Raw genomic sequence first — 18,960 nt, 5'->3', positions numbered from 1 at the left:
AATTCTGTCTTGATGTTCTGTAGTTATCTTTGGCTTCCTAGATGATGCTTGTTTCCAAGTGTTTTACAGTCTATAATCTCTTACCTAGTATGCTAATTATTGATTTAGCCACATCATATAACTCAGAAATTTGCTTATAAGGATTCTTCTCTACAGCACGTATTATCAAATTTTTCTTTTCTAGTGACAATTTCTTAGACTTTCCCATCATTTTTAAAATCAATTTAAGTTAAATATTATCTACAGTAAATTAGTTTTAATACTAAAATGTTTTTCTTACTAAAGTTTTGATTTTATTAATGGAGCATGGAATTGTTTATAAACTTTTGCACAATTATGTTTTCTATAAAGTTTGAATATCTTCCTTCCGTTACAAATTTTCAGTAAATTATGCTATGTATCCAATTTAGAAGAACAATTGTTAAAAATTTCTTTCATTTTCAGTGAAAAGACAAAAAGTTTTGACAAAAAAACCTGAAATTTTTAGCTGTTTGTAAACTTTTGCACACTACTGTATCTCTGTTTTTATAGTATTGAAATTGATGATCAATTATTTCGAAATGAGTTAGTTCTTACTCAAAATGGATTACATACCAATCCAAAGTCTTATGGAGTTTGGAACCACAGACAATTTATCATGAAGACAATAAAAAACCCTGATTGGTCTGAAGAACTTCGACTTTGTAACTTGTTTTTAAAGTTTGACTCAAGAAATTGTAAGTTTTTAAACATTCTATTTAACAGAAGTTAAAATGAAGCTCCTAAATAAGAGACATTAAGAAAATGTTACTTCTTGTTAAAATTATCTTCTGTAAAAAATAAGGAACTATTGAATCATCTTTACTAAGAAAGATAGATTTGCTAAACCAGTCATTACATGTCTTTCAGAACCATATTTAGTTTGCTTTGGATTACTTTAATATCCTAATAGTCATTGTTAATTTTTATGATATATCAGACAACTCTTGACTATTAACTTAGTGTATTAATACTTCTTATCTGAATTAATCTAAGTTATTATAAACAACAAAACACACATGTACCTGGATGAATACTTAATTTGAAAAGTTGAAATTGCCATTTAGATCAATCAGCAAGTCTGCTGCTGGAATCATGCAATTTTCTAGTGTCTATATGTAGATGTGCAGATTGATTTGGACTGTATAGATAATTCAAAAATCTAGTACATTGAAATGAAAGCAGCCTGATATGCTGAGAGCAAAGTAAATGCTGTAAACTTATTTTCTTAGTTGTAATTTTTTAGTTCATTGTTGGGATTATCGCCGGTTTGTTGTTAAAGAATCAAAAATTCCATTTGATGATGAAATAAACTTTACAACTGAAAAAATAACTGAGAATTTTTCAAATTATTCTGCATGGCATAATCGTAGTAGTCTTTATGCAAAAGTTTATATTAATGAGAATGAGAAAAAAGATGGCAGTTGCATTAATGGCGAAATGCTTCATAAAGGTTATTATAATTAAACTTTTTTCAGTTTACAAGAAAAAACAATCAGAAAGAATGAGTGAGAGAAAAATTTTGTTTTATTGTTTTTATGGTTAGAGCTCGAACTTGTGAGAAATGCAGTATTCACTGATCCCAATGACCAGAGTGCCTGGTTCTATCAAAGATGGCTGCTTGGAAGAAGTAAATACTTTAAGTCTATATAAGTTTATTAAATGTTTCTGAGTATTTGAATTGCAGTTTGTTATTTTTTCTTATACATGAATATAATTTATTGTTAGCCTCGTATATGAATTGTCTTTAATAATGACCTAAACCAGTATGTATTTAAAGTTAAGGGTAAATGAAATATGTGTTTTTTTAGAGAAAAAGGAACCATGCTTGCTGTCATTTTGTGTGTACTGGAGTGACTCTTCTAAGTTGGTGGCCACATTTTCCTTACCTGTTCATGTACTTATTTAAAGTATTTTGGATATTTTTATTGAGTTAACTATTAAAATAGTATGATCTTAGATATACTCCAATTAAATGATATTTTAATATTTATTATTTTGTTAAGTTTTAATTATTTGAAATTTTAATAGAGTAATTGGTAAAAAGTTGTTTATTTTTATCTAAAACAGTAAAAGTTTTTTTTTAGTTCATAAATAAGGTTTTTGTATTTTATATTTTAATTTATTTAGGTTTCCTATGTTACAAATGCTAGATTTTTATTGAATAATATTCAATTAAATGATCTCAATTGGATTGATTATGATAAAAATAGCTCTGAGCCCAATTATTCAATCCAATGGGTAAGTTTTTCACAGTTATTGTTAAAATTTTAACTTAGTTATGTAAACTGTCAAAAATTTGATTTTCCTATAACTTTAAGTTAATTTTCTAATGCATGGTTTTTTATTAATTTACATGATAAAAGTAATTGTCTTAATATTTTAAAATGAGTTTGTGAACCTTTTTAAATTATTCTTGCTTTTAGTCAGCTGTTGGTAATAGCAACCTACAAGGGACACTTAGTGTAGAATTTAATGATGAACATTATCCTGTTTGTTTGCAGGTAAATCAAGGTAGGTGTGATTACCGGGTTAATATTGTTTTTTTTGTTTTTTTGTTTTAAATGTTTTTGATTAGCTTTATAAAGTTACATAATAAATATATACTTTCAGAGCAATAATTTTATGTGGGCTGTAGTTTTTTAAATATGAAGTTTTTTTATACTCTAAATAGTTGTTTTTTATACTCTAAAAGTTGATACTGAATGGTTTTTTCCCCCTAATCACCTAAAGCTCAAAAGACTATTTATTACAAGATTTCTGATTTATTTCTAAAATGCAATATAGTGTGTAAGCAGACATTACTTTCATATTTAAGCCGAGAAGCCAAATGAGCTGAAATTTTGCACATAGTGATAACTTCACTCCCTGAATTCAATGGGACATCTCTTTCCTGACCATACCTAAGTTAGTGGCCCAGTCCTGTAAGACCACAATTTTTTAAATAACAAAAAAGAAACATTTAAACGAAAAACTTGCATATCTTCAAAACAAAAAGAGAGATCTTTCCCATTTTGGCTGGAAAACCTGGCATAAAGTGCTGGGTAATCAAGCTTGTTATCCTATGTTTTCTGTAATGTTTCTAAAATGGATTCTTATTGGAACTTTATGGTAAATTTAAATCTTGGTTAAAAAATTTAATCCACTCACATTGTTAATGCAGTAAATGTTAATCAAATTATTTGTCAAAAAACTAAATAAGATTTGGATAAATTTTTTTCTACAAATGTTCTTGGTTTTGAAGGTTTTTGAACTTTGAATATAATTTACATAAAAAAAATCTTCAAAATTTAATAATGGCCGATTTTTTGCTGCTTTTACTATTACTTATCTTTTATGATACTGTTTTGGTTTTGTGTGTATTCCTATGGATTTTTTTATGTATTTGTCTGTAATACTATGTTGTGTGTTTTTCTACTGCTATAAAAAAAAAAATAATAATAAGAAAGTAAGGCTAGTATTTTTTATAAAGGATTGTAACAGATTTGAAACAATTTTCAGGAAAAGAAAGTTCTATATGCTGGATCAATGATTGTTTAATAAAAGATAATAGGAATCTTTTACCAAGGTAAATTAATTTTAACAAATCAAGTTAGTTTTTTTTTTGATTTTTTCAAAACTCAATAGGAGTTTAAAATCATGAGTTAACTCATTGGAATCATGAGTTTGCTTTCCTTGTGGATATTATAGCCACTATTACAGTTAGAATCTTTTGTTAGAATTACTATGGTTTTATAATCACTGTTGTTAAAACCACTATTGTTGTTGCAATCACTTTTGTTGTTAAAATCATTATTGTGATTGTAAAATTACAATTGTAATGACAATCACTATTGTAGTTACAAACACTGTTTTAGTTACAATCACAATTGTAATTACAATCACTACAGCTTGTTACAATTGTATTTTTGTTACAACCAATTTTTTTGTTATAATCTTGAGTTGATATTACTAAGCTTCTGATATTGCTTTCTTTTCTTTTAAGAAACAAAGTTTCAGTTCTATTTAAGTTTCTGTTCATTAGAATTGTTACAGACTTTTAAAGATATTTTAGATGTTAAAGATGTTTTAGATGTTAAAGATATTTTAGATGTTTAAGACTGTTAAAGATATTTTAGATGTTAAAGATAGTTTCTGTTCATTAAAATTGTTACAGACTGTTAAAGACTGTTAAACGATGGCTTTTGCCAACTAAATACAAAATAGTTTTTTTTTTGTGTGTGCATTAACAAACAAAATAGTGAGCGAAAACGTTTGGAGAAGTGCTTGCTGTTTATATGGTCAAGTTATCTTACTTTTGTAATATATGAAGTTGTTTTTTTTTTTTTTTGTGCGAGTCTTGTGAAATTATGAGTCACAAAACCTTTAAAAGTGTGTCACAAATTATGAGTCACAAAACCTATAAAATATCCTCTCAACAAACTATTCATTATGCATTTTTTTTATACTGAACTTTAACAAATTTGGCTCAACGATAAAGGTATTGTACTGAGATTAAGGAAGTTTCTGGTTCTGACCAATATTTTAAAAATACCAATCAAAATAAATTTAATATTTTTACTTTGTACTTTTGCTTATTTGTTAATGCTTTTTTCTTTGAATTTTATCTTTGTATTTTATCTTTGTATTTTCAACAACTCTGTTTCAATTTCTCTTCAAGTTGTGTAGCCTTTAATTTGATGTTATGTTTTTTCAGGTATACTCATACTGCTGTTGAAGTTGATATTCTCCAAAATGAGCTAGAATCGTGTCACATGTTATATGAGGAAGAGCCTGATAACAAATGCATGTTTTTAATTTTTCATGTTTAATTTTTATCAATTTCTCATTTTTCATTTTGTCAAAATTTTTTGTGTATGGAAAGTTATGTATGAAGTTGCATTTTAATCAATTTTTAGATTCTTCTCTTATCTTTTTTGATGATAATTTTTTTTATTGTTGCAGGGACAATGCTGACACTGTTATTTTTGATGCATGCTCTAGACTTGAATAAATATCAAAATGAAATGTCAACTTTGCTAGATAAACTTATCAGAAGTGATTCTATCAGAAAAGGATACTATGATGATCTAAGTATGTCTTTTTTCTTTACTTCTTATAAGTCTTAAGGGATTTTCATGAGACATTATTCATTTACATTTTAAATTTATTCAAAAATAGAAAAAACAATTTTAAAGTAAAAGTAAAAAAGAAAATGTTTTTGACAATAATGCAATTTATTTTTACACTAATTTCTACATTTTTATTGTTTACATTACATGATTGTAGTGTCTATAATGCTGTGTTTAAAAAACATTTTGGAGTTAATTAATTCTTAGTTGACCAAAGTATTTAAAAATGATTTATCTTATTTTAAACCAGTATTAAACAGTATTTGATGTAAAAAGATTTGATCAAATATTGTCAAATCTATACATTTTTGACAATACCATGATTCCAAAAAATAATGAAAATAAAATTTTTAAATTTTGCCTTTCCTTAACTACTTGAATAAAATGTTTACCAAAGCATTTCATGGTACAAGAGAGCTCAGTATTGATGAATCAATCATAAAATTTAAAGAAGTTAGATAAAAGACTACAACCCAATGAAACTGATCAAGAGAGGATATAAGTCATGGTGTATGGTGGATCAAAATGGTTACATTTAAAAATTTATTTTTTATCAAGGAAAAGATGAGGAAGTTGAGAAGGAGTTTTCTGAGTTTGGTTAAGGAGAAAGAGTTGTTTTTTCATTAAGTAAAAGTGAGTGAAATGTAAATAAGATATTATTTTTTGATAGTTGTTTACTTTGATGAGGTTGCTTGAAAAACTAAAATTAGAGAAGACTTGTGGTACAGTAAGAAGTAGAAGAAAGCAATTACCAACTCTAGCAGATGACAAATCACTGAAGAGGACAAAATTTGATTACTGTATAACACAGTTAGGTATTCTATTTTCAAGTGGAAAGAAATCAAAATAGTACAATTTGAATCAAACTACTATGGAAGTGAAGAAACTGAAATGCTGTGAAAAAATAAACTAGGCAACAAAGAGGATAAAAAGTCTCCTTAAAGTACATGTGACTACAATAAATATATGGGAGGTGTTGACTTAGCTGATCACATTAGAGCATCTTATGGGCTGGACAGAAGATCCAAAATGTAGTGGCATAGACTCTTTTGGGAACTAATTGAAATTACATTTGTAAATTCTTATATTATTTATTCTGAGCTTCCATGTAAGGATAAGATAACGCTCCTTTAGTTCAAGAGGAAAGTTGCACAAGGGTTGATTTCTCATCAGAAAATCAATGTTTCCACAACTCTTACAAAAAGAAAAGGCACATATCCAACTCATCCTTTAAAGAAGAGAGGGAAAAGGTCTGTTAGTAAGGATATCAGTTTTAGGAATTTAGCAGTATATACTGGCCTGTTTGTACAAAAAAAAATAGGAAGGTGTGAACTGTGGAGCATAAATGGCATACAATCAAAACCATATTTTCAATGTTCTTTGTGTAAGTGTTTCTTATGTTGCAACGATAAAATAATTGTTTTATTGAGTACAATTGGGTCAAACCTAAGTAAATTTATTATGATTTTTTTTTAAAAAAAGCTCTACCTATGTTTTTTAATTGTAGTTGATTGTATAATTTTTCTTTTTACTTAAATTATCTTAAATGTTTAAATTGTATCACCAAGAGTTTTTATGCATAAAAAAAGCTCCCAACATGTCAAATAGTACTTTCTAAGTACCATGAAGACTTTAACTTGATTTTATCTAAAATTATACAAGAGTTAGAATGAAAAATATTATGATCTCTGTATTGAACACAAAAACAAAATAAAGTTTTTTTTTAACAAATCACTATGTAGGCAATAACACATAAATTTTATCCAGAACTTAAAGTACAGACGGTTAAGGGTTAACTTAGTTTAACTGGTGGTATGGTTCTCTTTCAAAAATTTTAAGTTTAAGAGCTACTCATTTTTCACAGTCAATAATGAGTTTTATTTTTAAAAAAACAGGAAGCAAATATGAAGTTGAACGTGTTTTGGAGCAGTTAATTAAAAATAAGGTAAGGTTTATTTTTCAGCCTAAAAATGTGACTTTATTGAAAGTAAATTAGATTTTTTTTTACATTCTGTATAAATATTGAAATAAAAATTGACCTATTTATTTTTATTTTAGATGGATATAGACAGTGCAGACTTAAGTGGGAGGGTAAAGATTATAACTATTTTTTTATTTTTTTATTTATGAATGAAGAAAAGTTATTTAGTATTAAATGTAAATTTTTTTACTTAGTTTAAGTAAAAAATTTTATTTTAATACTAAAACTTATAAAAAATGGTTTTTAATTCTTTAGAATTTGACTTGTCTTCCTTATGCACAATATTTTTCAAGTTTTAAGAAGTTGGATTTACGAGGAAACAACCATGTAATAAATGTAGCCAAACGATTGAAGAGAACTATTCTTTCCAACGTTGAACTTATTCTAGATGAAATTTAGTTTTAGTTATTTTTATTGTTAACTATTTTTCTATTTCACTTTTATTTTTAGTTTAATTTTATATTCATGTGTTTTTAATAGAAGTCTTATGATCATGGTTTACTGCAAAGACTATGTTTTGAGATAAATTTTTATATCATATGACAATCTAAATTTATTGTGTTATTTATAATGTGTTATAAAGTAAGTGTTTAGATGACATAATGGCATATGATTTAATAAACAGCTATTTATAATTTAAATTTTAAAATTTAAGTTTTATAATAGTATCTTTTATACATAATCTTTTTAATTCTTTTTTTTTTTCTTTTATATCCTTTTTCAGATAATTATAGATTTTCAGATAATAATAATTTCAGATAATAAATAAATAAGAAATTCAGTTAAAAAATAATAATCTAAGCAAAAGATGTCTTCTCGACAAATGCGAAGAAGACAAAAGGATGATTTTTCTAATCTAGAAGTTGAAGACGATATTAATAACTCATTGGTCCAGCCCAAAGTCCAAAAAAATCTATTTGACTTGGTATTTTTATATTTTATGAAGTTTTATAAAAAGTTTGTTACTTTTAAGCTTTTTGTTTTAGTTTAAAATTTTCTTTTTTTTTTTTTTCTATATAAAATATGTAAAAGGGCTGTTTCTGTGCTATTTTATAAAAGTGTATTATTGCATCATTCTTTGACATTTTAGTTGCTTGTTGAAGATACTAACATTGATAATGATCATGTTAATGAGCAGGTAAGTATATTTAACAAGTTGTTTAATTTTAATTTGTAATTATCAATTTTTTAACTATTAATTTTGTAATTATTTTGGCTTAACTTGAAATTCAGAAAAATGGTATACTCAATTATGTTTTCACAAGTTTAATGTTCCTAAGGCAATAATTAGCAAGAAATGATTATCAACTTTTGTTCAATCACTTCAATCACAATTTGTATTTATTCTTTGAGTAGGAAGATTCAGAAATTACAAAAGCTACATCAGAAGCTGCATCAAGAAAAAAGAAAAAGAAAAAAAAAACTGCAAAAAAAGTGGTTGAAACTAAAGTAGGTAATGTTACTTTTTTATGTTTATTACATGTATTAACTTCTAACTGTTATTTAATAACCATTTGAGTATATGTAGTTATATCTAATTTATATTTAGTAACCATTAAGTAAGCATATTTTTCATTTTTTTCTTATACTTTTAAAATAGATTTTTTTTGTCTAAAATTTTGATTACCAAGGCAGGAGTTGACGATGTTGATGCAGCAATACGTGAAGTAATTGAAATCTATGGAGATGGTAACATCAATAGACAATCAGGTTTTCTTTTTTTTTTTATTGAACTTATATATTAGTTTTTCTCATTACGATTATTTATGAAAAAAGTTGTAAAGTTTAAAAAGTTTTTAAGATTTTTTTCTTTTTTTTTAAAGTTAAATATTATTATTAAATAATTTTCAAACAATTTCTTTTTTATAGTTCCTGATGTTGGAACAGTTCTTTCAAACAAATCTATCTTTTCAATTGACTACAGGTTTACATTATAATTTTGTGTTATTACTTTTAAGATATCTCTCACTGGTTTAATGAATGATCCTTTTTACATTTTTTACTAAATTAAATATTTGAAAGTCTTAAATCTTGCATTTTCTTTTTATTCTTTTTTAATGGTTTCAAGAAATCTAAATCCAGAAAATGAAATGAAAAAAAAGTTTGGAGCAAATGTTGTTAACAGGGAAAAAAGGTATTTCAAATTACATCATAGCACTTTTTTAAAGAAAATCTTAAAGAGTATCTCTTCTGATCTTCACAAAAATGTTTTAAAGAAAATTGATTCTTTAGTGTTTAAATTTTACTTTTATTTGTTGTTGGTTTCTTATACTTTTTGTTGTGTTTCCTTCACTAATTTAGAGTCAACCCACATGCTCATAAAGCTCACCGAACTAAGTAAGTAATAAATTTAATAAATGTTCATAGGCAGAAATTTAGTACACAATAATGGATTCGATTTAAATTTTTTCTATAGTTTGATTACACCTCGTGAAAATTGGAAAAGATTTTCAAATATTGGTAAGATAAAAATATTTTCTAATATATAGTTAGTGCATTTAAAGTTAATTCCTAAAAAAGTATAAAAAGTTGAGCTATTAAATCAATGGTCAACTGTGGTGACCTAAAAGTAGCTGCCATCTTACTTGGTTAATAAATTGGACTTATTAAGGATTGTAGCTTCCTATGAGAATGAAATACTGTGCAAAAATATGGTTCTGTATCAAAAGAGACTGGCCTTGCATTGTAGAATCTGATTTTTATTTAATTGACAAAAATAAAGCAGCTCTGTAATATCTCTAATGATGATAAGTTTCTTTCTCTGTTACATTTGATTGTTATTTGAATTCAGCATGTGAAGATCATTAAAAAATGCCATGTTTCATTTCTAAAACTCCATTTTCTTACTGCTTAGTGTTTTTATTTTTAGGAATTAGAATGAAACTTGTTCAACAAGAGAATAAGTAAGTCTTAATTTTACAACTTCTGATGTTTTTTATTATTGTTGTTTGTTAATGCTATTTCAAAATTGTAAAAGTGTGCTGCTAAACAGGGCTGTATCACAGCTCTGTGCTGTGAAGCCTCTTAAAACATTATGAAGTATTTTTGTTGACCAAGAAGAAATTTTTTAACTATAAAGGGCAGGATGAATCTGTGGAAAGTCCTGAAGAATCAATCAAATCTAAATACTTTTAGTAACTTTTTATAGTGCCCTTATTTAATTACAAACAACCACTAAATGTTATTTAGCTAAAGTACAGCCCTCTCTCAGAAATAATTTAATCTACTGAGCGCAGAGTAACTAACAAGCTAAATGCTTGCATTGTATGACTAATTTATGATTATGAATATGTGTAAGAATAATGTTTATTGTCAAAAAGAAATTTAAGAAGATTTGAATAAAAGAGAAAAAGTAAATTGAAAGCCTTAACTTTTTAAAATAATCTTTAGAAATAATTTAGTATTCTCATTTGAACACCTGGAGAATTATCAAGCCATTCAGTTTATGTTTTTGGATGCTGTACATTCCTTAGATCACAACAACATAGTGGTTTGTTTTTTAATTATCTAGTTTTACTATGCAAATATATTTAAATAGCTTATGTAAGAGATTTTTTTTGATTGCCTTAAGTCTTTTTCAAGTCATGGGTTACTTAATAACTCAGCTTAATTTGTTGTATTTATTAGGGAAAAAAAAAAGGCCAGTTTTTTCAAAGTAAAATTGATTTAGTAGGCAGTCGATAAAGTAATTATATATGGTTAAATATATTTACTGAATTAAATATATGTATTGATTAAGTAAATATATATACTAAAGTTAATCGGATAAGTAAATTAATTACATAATGACTAAATGGGTTGAAGGATACTTTATGGTTATATTTATATAAACGCTGGGCTGAGTTTGTTATTTGCTACATGCCAAGTTCATTTTAATTTGTAAAGTAGCATGAAATAAAGATTTGTTATTTTTCTAGGTGTATGACCCATTCATATTTTATGTATACATATTCTTGGTTGTATTTATGTATAAAGTAGTTATATTAACAGTAACTTATTTACTTGATGATGATGATGATGATGATGATGGTGGTGGTGGTGGTGGTGGTGGTGGTGGTGGTGGTGGTGGTGGTGGTGGTGGTGGTGGTGGTGGTGGTGGTGGTGGTGATGATGATGATTAGTTTATTTTGTAAAAAGAAAATATGATGGTAAGTTTATTAAATATAATAATAAAAAAAAAATTAAAATAGAAGCTTTTTCTAGTTCAAACATTTTAAGCCTGGATAATTTTTCAGTTCTAGGGAACTTCTACCAACATGGGTGTTGTTTTGTTTGCCTGGTTTTAATGAAAGTAGTCTTCTGAGCTAATTAATGAAAAAGCAGTATTTAATGCAATACGGTTTTGAAATGTGTGAAAAAAGAAGTCAGTAACAGCAAAATTAAAAACTTCATGTTGGGCAGAAAAGCATAGATAAACTATCCACTGAAGTTTCAGGGTGCAAACTTTTTGAAGATAGCATAGGAATTGTTGTTTCTATTGTTATTTCTATTATGCAATGTAAACTATTAAAACTATTAAAAGGTCTTCATATCTGCTGAAATAATTATGTTGTTTTTAGTAATGAGTACTTAGAAACGCTATCTAGAAGTGGACTTACATGCATAAGGTTGTATTAGTGCTCTAAAGTTTATTTCAAAAGTTCTGATATAAAAACATTCCTCTACTCATCTGTCAGCTAAAGGTTTGTTAGATGAAATTTGACTCCAACAGATTTTTAACTAACTTGCATGCTAAGTAAACGCTAATGATGTTGATATTCTCTTTAATGACAAAATCATTAAATTCTCAGGTACTAAAGAGATCAAACAAAAGGTTTCAAAAAAATGTATAAAGTAGACTAATGCCTCTGAATTTTTTGTAAAATCTTTGAAGATCTCTGTTAAATTAAAAATTGCTGTCATGAAATAGTTTTTACTTCCATTACAACAAATACTGTGTGAGTTTCTCTAATAATTCATAAACAGCTGTCCTAAAAGCTATCCTAAAAGAGTCTGTTTTATTTCTTTTGCAATAGAATTAACATTCTCTTAACTCTGAAACTATCAACAATTAGCCGCATTTTAACTAAGCAAGCCATCATAAATAAAAAAAGCTATAAAGTACTTCAATTTTCAAATTTCAATTTAGAAATAAACTACTAAAGATAAATGTAAATAAAGATATGAAGGTATAATAAAGATGTTAAGATGTAATAAAGATATTATAAGTATATAATAAACATAATCAAGATGTAAACGTAAAAGGGAAGAAAGCATTTGAATCATTATTGAAATGATTCTCTTAATAGAGATTCAGTTAATTACTTTGAAAAAACTCGTCTATTATTTTAAATTGTTAAATATAACAAGACAGAGCGTGTTGTTAACACCTTCGCTGCCGAGCTTTTTTTAACTACGCGTTATTTCTTTGCCGAGCCATAATGTCTGCAATGATTAATTTTTGCCGAGGCTGTTTTGCGTGGTTTCATTCTCATTGCCAAGGCCAGATATCAACATTTCAATAAAAAAAATATTTTTAATCTGAAATAATTCTATACTATTTTTTATTCTGAATATAACTGACAAAAAAAAATACACTACGAGTATACTCGTAGTTTGGCAATGGCGAAGGAATTTTTTTCTCCAGTGCCGAAGTACTCGTAACACTGTAATGAGTATAACTCATTGCGGTGACTACATCTTTTCAAGATGTAGTTGAGAGCTTGAAAGTTGTAATTAAGAAACGTAAGATGTAATTGAGAAATACAACAGGTAATTTAGAAGTCGCAAAATGTAATTAAGAAACACAACATGTAATTAAGAAATTTTAAAATGTAACTGAGAAACCCAACATGTAAATAAGTAATCGCAATATGTAATTTGAAACATATATTATAAGCTTTTCTCAATTACAACTTTCATCTTCTCAATTACATCTTTCGTTTCTTAATTACATCTTCCATGTTCTAAATTACATATTGCGACTTTTAAATTACATTTTGTATTTCTCAATTACATCTTACGTTTCTTAATTACAACTTTCAAGTTCTCACTTACATCTTGAAAAGGTGTAGTAATGTAGCTTATTTGATGCATTATTATTAAAAATAGTGTTTCAATTTTTTTGCACATCCACATGCACATTGGCAGTTATCATGAGTAAAAAAGGTAATTTATATTTTGTTTTCTTAATTCTAAATTGTTGTGTTTTTTAGACTAGAAGCTAAAATATATTTGATAACTACATTATACTGTATGTTATTGAAAATGTGAAAAAAAATTTGAAGTACACAATAAGATGTTTTTTAATACATTAAAAAACATTTTAGTGTGCACTTCGAATTTTTTACACAGTATACTAATTAATGTGTTTTATAGATGATAATTTTTTATAAATTGATAATTTATAAATTTATCTATCTCCTATTAGCTCAACACAGATATTCCACTGTTGGATCAGCACATATGATTAAGGAAGACTGTGAGGATAGTGAAGATGATGATATTGAAGATTCGGATTCATTTTTCGCTTATACTACTACGTCTTCAAGCTTGACTGCATCAGAATCAGGTTCTGAAGATAATAGCGCTGAAGAAAGTGATGACAATCAGTACACAGACGTTCATCTAGCAGCCACTGCAGAGGATTTTTTAATGCCGCCGAAAAGAGCTAGAACAACGGGTGGTCCATCTAGAAATTCAAACCAATGGAAAGATGAGCCGAATTTTGTAAAACAAATTCAATTTTCTGCGGATCCTGGTTTGAAGATAAACATGGAGAGCAAGAAACCATTAGATTTCTTTAGACTATTTGTTACAGAAGAGCTTATAAATACTATGGTAGTTGAAACTAATCGCTACGCAACGCAAGAAATAAATAAGCAGCGTCCCCTCAGAAGAAGCTCACGTTTTAAAGATTGGAAACCAATAAATTTAGAAGATATGCGGCAGTTCCTTGGAGTTCTTCTTCATATGGGGTGTGTCAAAATGCCATCTTTAGAACACTATTGGTCTAAGAACAGTCTCTATAGATTTCCCTTATTTTCTAGAATAATGTCACGAAATAAATTCCAACTAATATTATGGTTTTGGCATTTTATTAACAATGAAGATTCGGGTAGTGGACGCTTGTGTAAAATTATTGGACTTCTCGATCACTTAAATAATGCAATAGATAACATCTACTGTCCTAATAAAAATATATCAATCGATGAGTCAATGATGCTTTGGAAGGGACGTCTTGTATTCAGGCAGTATGTGAAAAATAAAAGACATAAGTATGGTATCAATTTCTATGAGCTTTGCGAATCAGATGGTATTGTACTAAAAGTAAAAATCTACTCTGGCGAGACAACTCTCGATAAACATTTATTGGGAGCTATTGTTTTAGATTTAATGGAAAAATTTCTGGGAAAAGGTTATCACCTGTACACCAATAGCTTTTACAATTCCTTTGAATTAACAAAGCACATGATAAATCAAAAAACACATATTTGTGGTACTTTAAGAACTGATCGAAAGTCAAATCCAAAAGAGTGTACAAAAGCAAAACTGAAACAGGGAGACGTTATAAGCAGAAGCAGAGACGGTGTAGTGGTTGCTAAATGGAACGACAAAAGAGACGTGCTATTGATTAGCAACTTGCATTCGTTGCAAATGATTGAAGTGACAAACAGGAGAGGAGAGAAGAAAATGAAACCCAACATTATCAAAGATTATAATCAATATATGTCAGGAGTAGATAGGGCGGAACAAATGGTATCATATTATGATTGCCTAAGAAAGACAATCAGATGGTATAAAAAAATAGCACTTCATCTCTTTGATACTTTTTTGTTTAATGCTTACTGTCTAAACAGCAAATATGGGGTAGATCACACAGTTTCCTTGCTTAAGTTTAGAGAATTAGTTGTTACGGACTTATTGGGTGAACGTTTGAATGAAATTGTGCCTCGAATCACCAATAATAGCTTCCACTACTTGTCTTCAATACCACCGAATGAAAAGAAAAAATTCCCAACCAAACCATGTCGAGTCTGCTCTAGAATAAAACGTAAAGAAACACGATATGAATGTGCTGTTTGTGAAAATAGACCTCCGTTATGTATTGACGAATGTTTCAGAATGTATCATTCAACAGAATAGGTTTACACTTGAATTTTCATGAAATAAAATTAAATCAATATCAATGTTTTATTTTTATCTGTTTTAAGCTATTTCTATCTTTATCCGCATTTTTTGTTAGGTTCCCTGGATTTTTAAAATAAAAACTTGAATGTAATATTTTCTGAAATCAAATGTGAAGCTAAGAAAAAAAAAAAAAAAAAGAACAGACAAAGCCAGTCATGCACAAATGTTATTTGAAATAAGTTAGTATAACTACGAGTTTACTCGTAGTTGGCAAGCTCGTGACGCCAGCTTACTACGAGTATTCTCGTAGTTGGCAAATAAATGACGCCAACTTACTACGAGTATACTCGTATTTGGCAAATAAATGACGCCAACTTACTACGAGTATACTCGTAGTTGGCAGCGAAAGTGTTAAGAAACCAATCAGACATCCTATTTTTGTAGATTTTATGTTGATACTCTTTCTATCGCTTTTTTTTTTTTTTGTATTAGGCGCTCTTAAATGCTTATCCATATCACATTGACTCTCTTTTACAATTGAGTGAAATATGTCTCATAAATGAAGATTATCAGATGGCTGCTGAGTTTATTGGTAATTGTATCAAAATGTTAATGCTATTTTTTAAATTTGATTTTTATGATAGTTTAATGTTATAATAACTATAATAATTTAATGTTATAATATAACACTATAATATAAATGTTATAAAAAATCAGTCAGAATAATGAGTTTATTTATTATTTCTTTCTTGTATTTAAAAATTTTTTTTTTTTCATTTACATATATATTTTAAATAATCGTTAAAAATAATCAGTAAAATATAATTAGCATGTAAATAATTTATATATAAGTAATAATTAATATTAAATACTTATATAAGTAATAATTAGTAACTCGATAATAAATAATATTTAGTAATATGTAAATAGTAAATATGTTTTCTAAATTTTTTTTTTTTTTTTTATCAACAGAACGTGCATTATTTGTGTTTGAAAGTAACTTTCATCCTATGTTTAACTTTGCGCAAGGAAACTGTCGCTTGGAATACAGACAAGCCGAAAATAGGCAAATTCATTTTTTTTTTATTATCATTATTCTTTAAGATCATTTTGTTAAATAATTTGGTTCGAATCTTTATTTAGACCCTTTTTCTTGGCATTATTTCGACACATTAATTTTCTTGCTAGTAAAGGTATGCTTTTACGTTTAGACTTTTTTATATACTTTGTAAAACCTCTGTATTGTATACAGTTATTCAGTTACGTATTTGTGTGAATGATCGCAACTTGTTTGTTCATAGCTTGTTATCGAACTGCTCTAGAAGTTTGTCGAGTATTGCTCGGGTATACTTTTTTTTCTATAAGACTTCACAAGTTTTATATATAATACAAGTTTTTTATTTGACACTGATGTACTGTGCATCTTTTTTTTGTTATTGCGATTAGTTTTTTTATCAGTGATTTTTAAGATTTTTACTTAAATATAGGCTTGATCCTGTAGATGACCCGTTGTGTGTGCTTCTTCTCATCGATTTTTACGCCATTAAATCACAGCAATATGATTTCTTTATACAGTTATATGACGACTTTGAAGTAACAAGGAATGTTTCTTCTTTGCCTAATTGCATTTTCTCCTACGCTTTATGCAAGTATTACGTGGCTGATACAGTGGAAGCTAAGAAACATGTATGGTAAAAAATATAAATTTCAGGTGTCTAGTTAGCTTTTTTTTGTTCACATCAAATTTGAAAAACTAGTTCAAGGCTAATTTTTGTTTGCTAGGCTAATTTTTTGCAATTTTTGTTTGCTAAATTTGTTCATGTTCAATTTGTTTTCTCTTAAGTATGAGTATTAATATTCATTAAAATAAGATTTAAGAAATTCTTTTTGTTAATATAGTTAGAGAAAGCTCTTCTGGCGTTCCCTTCTTTGCTTGTTGAACTTGTGAATGTCTGCGGAGTTACTCTTGATAAAGCAATTGCATCTCATCCCTTCTTTGATCCTTCGTCATACGCTCAACAATCGTCTTCTCTCAATCAACTAATCAGTTTATATGTGGGAAGATCGTATTTTGTGTGGAAAGTTCCTGAAGTTTTAAACTGGTTGACAGAAACTTGCAAAAGCGTGATTGACAATATTGCTGCCTACAAGGTAGCAATAGCCGAGGCGGAGAAGAAGTAAGTTTATAGAAACTTGTTGAGATTTAGATCTATGCGCTGTTTTTTTTTAACATTTTTACTATTTGTATATTGTACTTAGGAGGTTATTTCTGTACAAAAAATCACCACAGAATGTTGTTCGCCATATTCTTATATCAGGTAACTTCCATCTTGAAAAGAAAGAAAATAATTTCTAGAATTTCACATTCGTTTAACTTTTCCAAGTCAGTTTTGTTTGAAAACCTGTTAATCAAGGCGTTATAAACAGTTTATAACGCTGCAAGCCATTCTTAAGAAACTTCAATAAGATTAAATTTACTAAATGGGTAACATCAAATTAAGAAACTTATGTTTAGGTGTAAAAGAAGCTGTGCGTGCTTTACCAGTCGTAAGAGATACTTGTTTTTAATGGTTTTCAAAATAAAAATTCTTGATTAATTTGTCTTAAGTTCTAATTTCAATTAAATTTGTTTTCAGCGTTTCAAATGAATTTTTCACTTTTTTTTTTTAGGAGTTTCGAAACCAATCAGTGTTAGCACATGATCCTCTGCCTCCATCAAACTCTGTTATTGGCTATGAAAGACCTCAAAGGTTTTTAAATTTTGTAACATTTTAAATCAAATTTTTAAACTAGTTTGAGAGAATTTGAACACTATCGTATTATACTCAATCTATCAAACTATTGCTAGATTTATTCATGAAGTTTTCGAGCGAAATACAGAAAGCAATTTCTGATTTTTGTTTTTACGTAGACTCAATAATGAAGAACGTGGTGGAAACTTATTTTCTATGTTCTTTGAATCGCTCTTTCCTTCGTATAATCATACGCAGCAAGGTCAACCTGACCAAGCCGAAAGACTTCATCATGATGACAATGAGCACCGAGCTAATGCTACGGCACTCACGAATGGTGCTCAAAGGCTTATGGATGCAATGAGAGAACTTATGGCAACCATGACGTTTAGGTATTACTACCACATGATTTAAAATATATGAAATTCCTAACAAACTAAAAATTGCTTCTAAACAAGAAAATAATTTGGTTATAATTTTATGTTTAGAACTGACTTGGAAAATCCACCTCAAGCGCCTCCACCTCCAGATGACGATAACGAAGAAGATGCTTGGTGAATTAGATAAATTTCCTGATCTCCATTAATACTGTGTTTTAAACAAGCCCATAAAAGTAACTCTGGAAGCTCAACCGTAGTTTTACTTAATCGATGTTGCGGATTTTAACACAAATTCTCTCCTTCACGGTGGTGGAGTAATTAAATATATTGAATTAAATATTTAAAGGAAGGTTTCTATCAAAACTTTCATTGGCTCTTTAAGTAGTAGATTAACATTTACGTGTATTCTTCAGTAAGATAGATCGATTAATAATTTTTAATCCTTGATTCTTATAAATTCTAACTAGATAGTTATATGTTAAAAATGGTATGAAGAATCGCCCTTATGCATTCAAGCAACAAACCTTTTACATTGGAAGTGCAAATAACATAAGATCCTAGCCGAGTTTACTTAAATAGTAGAGTCTTTGGGTTTAACTCAAGTTTTGGAAAATTTTGCATTTTGTAAC

General features: G+C 27.8%; 2 protein-coding genes across 13 annotated transcripts in view; both read left to right on the top strand.

The window, feature by feature from the left end:
* The window catches only part of LOC149878609 (geranylgeranyl transferase type-2 subunit alpha-like), a 12,390-nt gene extending 4,728 nt beyond the window's left edge, over positions 1 to 7,662 (top strand). For 4 of the 6 annotated variants that reach the window (XM_090072594.1, XM_090072598.1, XM_090072595.1 and 1 more), the window contains 12 exons: positions 532 to 716; positions 1,265 to 1,471; positions 1,565 to 1,648; positions 1,830 to 1,915; positions 2,149 to 2,259; positions 2,445 to 2,532; positions 3,520 to 3,586; positions 4,715 to 4,803; positions 4,963 to 5,091; positions 7,025 to 7,074; positions 7,188 to 7,220; positions 7,366 to 7,662. In XM_090072594.1, coding sequence (XP_089928720.1) covers positions 532 to 716; positions 1,265 to 1,471; positions 1,565 to 1,648; positions 1,830 to 1,915; positions 2,149 to 2,259; positions 2,445 to 2,532; positions 3,520 to 3,586; positions 4,715 to 4,803; positions 4,963 to 5,091; positions 7,025 to 7,074; positions 7,188 to 7,220; positions 7,366 to 7,509 — 1,273 coding nt within the window. In that variant the 3' untranslated portion in view covers positions 7,510 to 7,662. Of the gene's footprint in view, positions 1 to 531; positions 717 to 1,264; positions 1,472 to 1,564; positions 1,649 to 1,829; positions 1,929 to 2,148; positions 2,260 to 2,444; positions 2,533 to 3,519; positions 3,587 to 4,714; positions 4,804 to 4,962; positions 5,092 to 7,024; positions 7,075 to 7,187; positions 7,221 to 7,365 lie in introns of all 6 variants that reach the window. The other 2 variants (XM_090072600.1, XM_090072599.1) reach the window with 1 other exon arrangement.
* Positions 7,663 to 7,832: 170 nt separating this feature from the next.
* On the top strand, positions 7,833 to 18,771 carry LOC145193092 (ribosome quality control complex subunit TCF25-like). 7 transcript variants are annotated; one of them, XM_090072590.1, is made up of 21 exons: positions 7,833 to 8,035; positions 8,201 to 8,248; positions 8,464 to 8,563; positions 8,742 to 8,820; positions 8,980 to 9,034; positions 9,179 to 9,244; positions 9,412 to 9,447; positions 9,527 to 9,570; positions 9,980 to 10,013; positions 10,501 to 10,600; positions 15,712 to 15,811; positions 16,192 to 16,285; positions 16,363 to 16,412; positions 16,521 to 16,563; positions 16,707 to 16,905; positions 17,119 to 17,396; positions 17,479 to 17,537; positions 17,735 to 17,766; positions 17,890 to 17,969; positions 18,131 to 18,343; positions 18,440 to 18,771. In XM_090072590.1, exons 6-21 carry the CDS (start codon positions 9,201 to 9,203, stop codon positions 18,507 to 18,509), a joined length of 1,476 nt encoding a protein of 491 aa, XP_089928716.1. In that variant the 5' UTR covers positions 7,833 to 8,035; positions 8,201 to 8,248; positions 8,464 to 8,563; positions 8,742 to 8,820; positions 8,980 to 9,034; positions 9,179 to 9,200; the 3' UTR covers positions 18,510 to 18,771. The 7 variants fall into 7 exon arrangements, with proteins under 7 accessions (XP_089928716.1, XP_089928715.1, XP_089928713.1 ...); XM_090072589.1 differs by having other exon boundaries at positions 7,838 to 8,035; positions 8,746 to 8,820; XM_090072587.1 differs by having other exon boundaries at positions 7,847 to 8,035; positions 8,467 to 8,559.
* Positions 18,772 to 18,960: the final 189 nt, after the last annotated feature.

The sequence above is a fragment of the Hydra viridissima genome, unplaced genomic scaffold (genome assembly GCF_058129835.1).
Source record: "Hydra viridissima isolate aposymbiotic clone 2 unplaced genomic scaffold, HvirCarnegie_v1 scaffold_15, whole genome shotgun sequence".
NCBI lineage: Eukaryota > Metazoa > Cnidaria > Hydrozoa > Anthoathecata > Hydridae > Hydra > Hydra viridissima.
The sequence above is the reverse complement of the archived record's forward strand: the minus strand, read 5'-3'. Positions and strand labels throughout refer to the sequence as shown.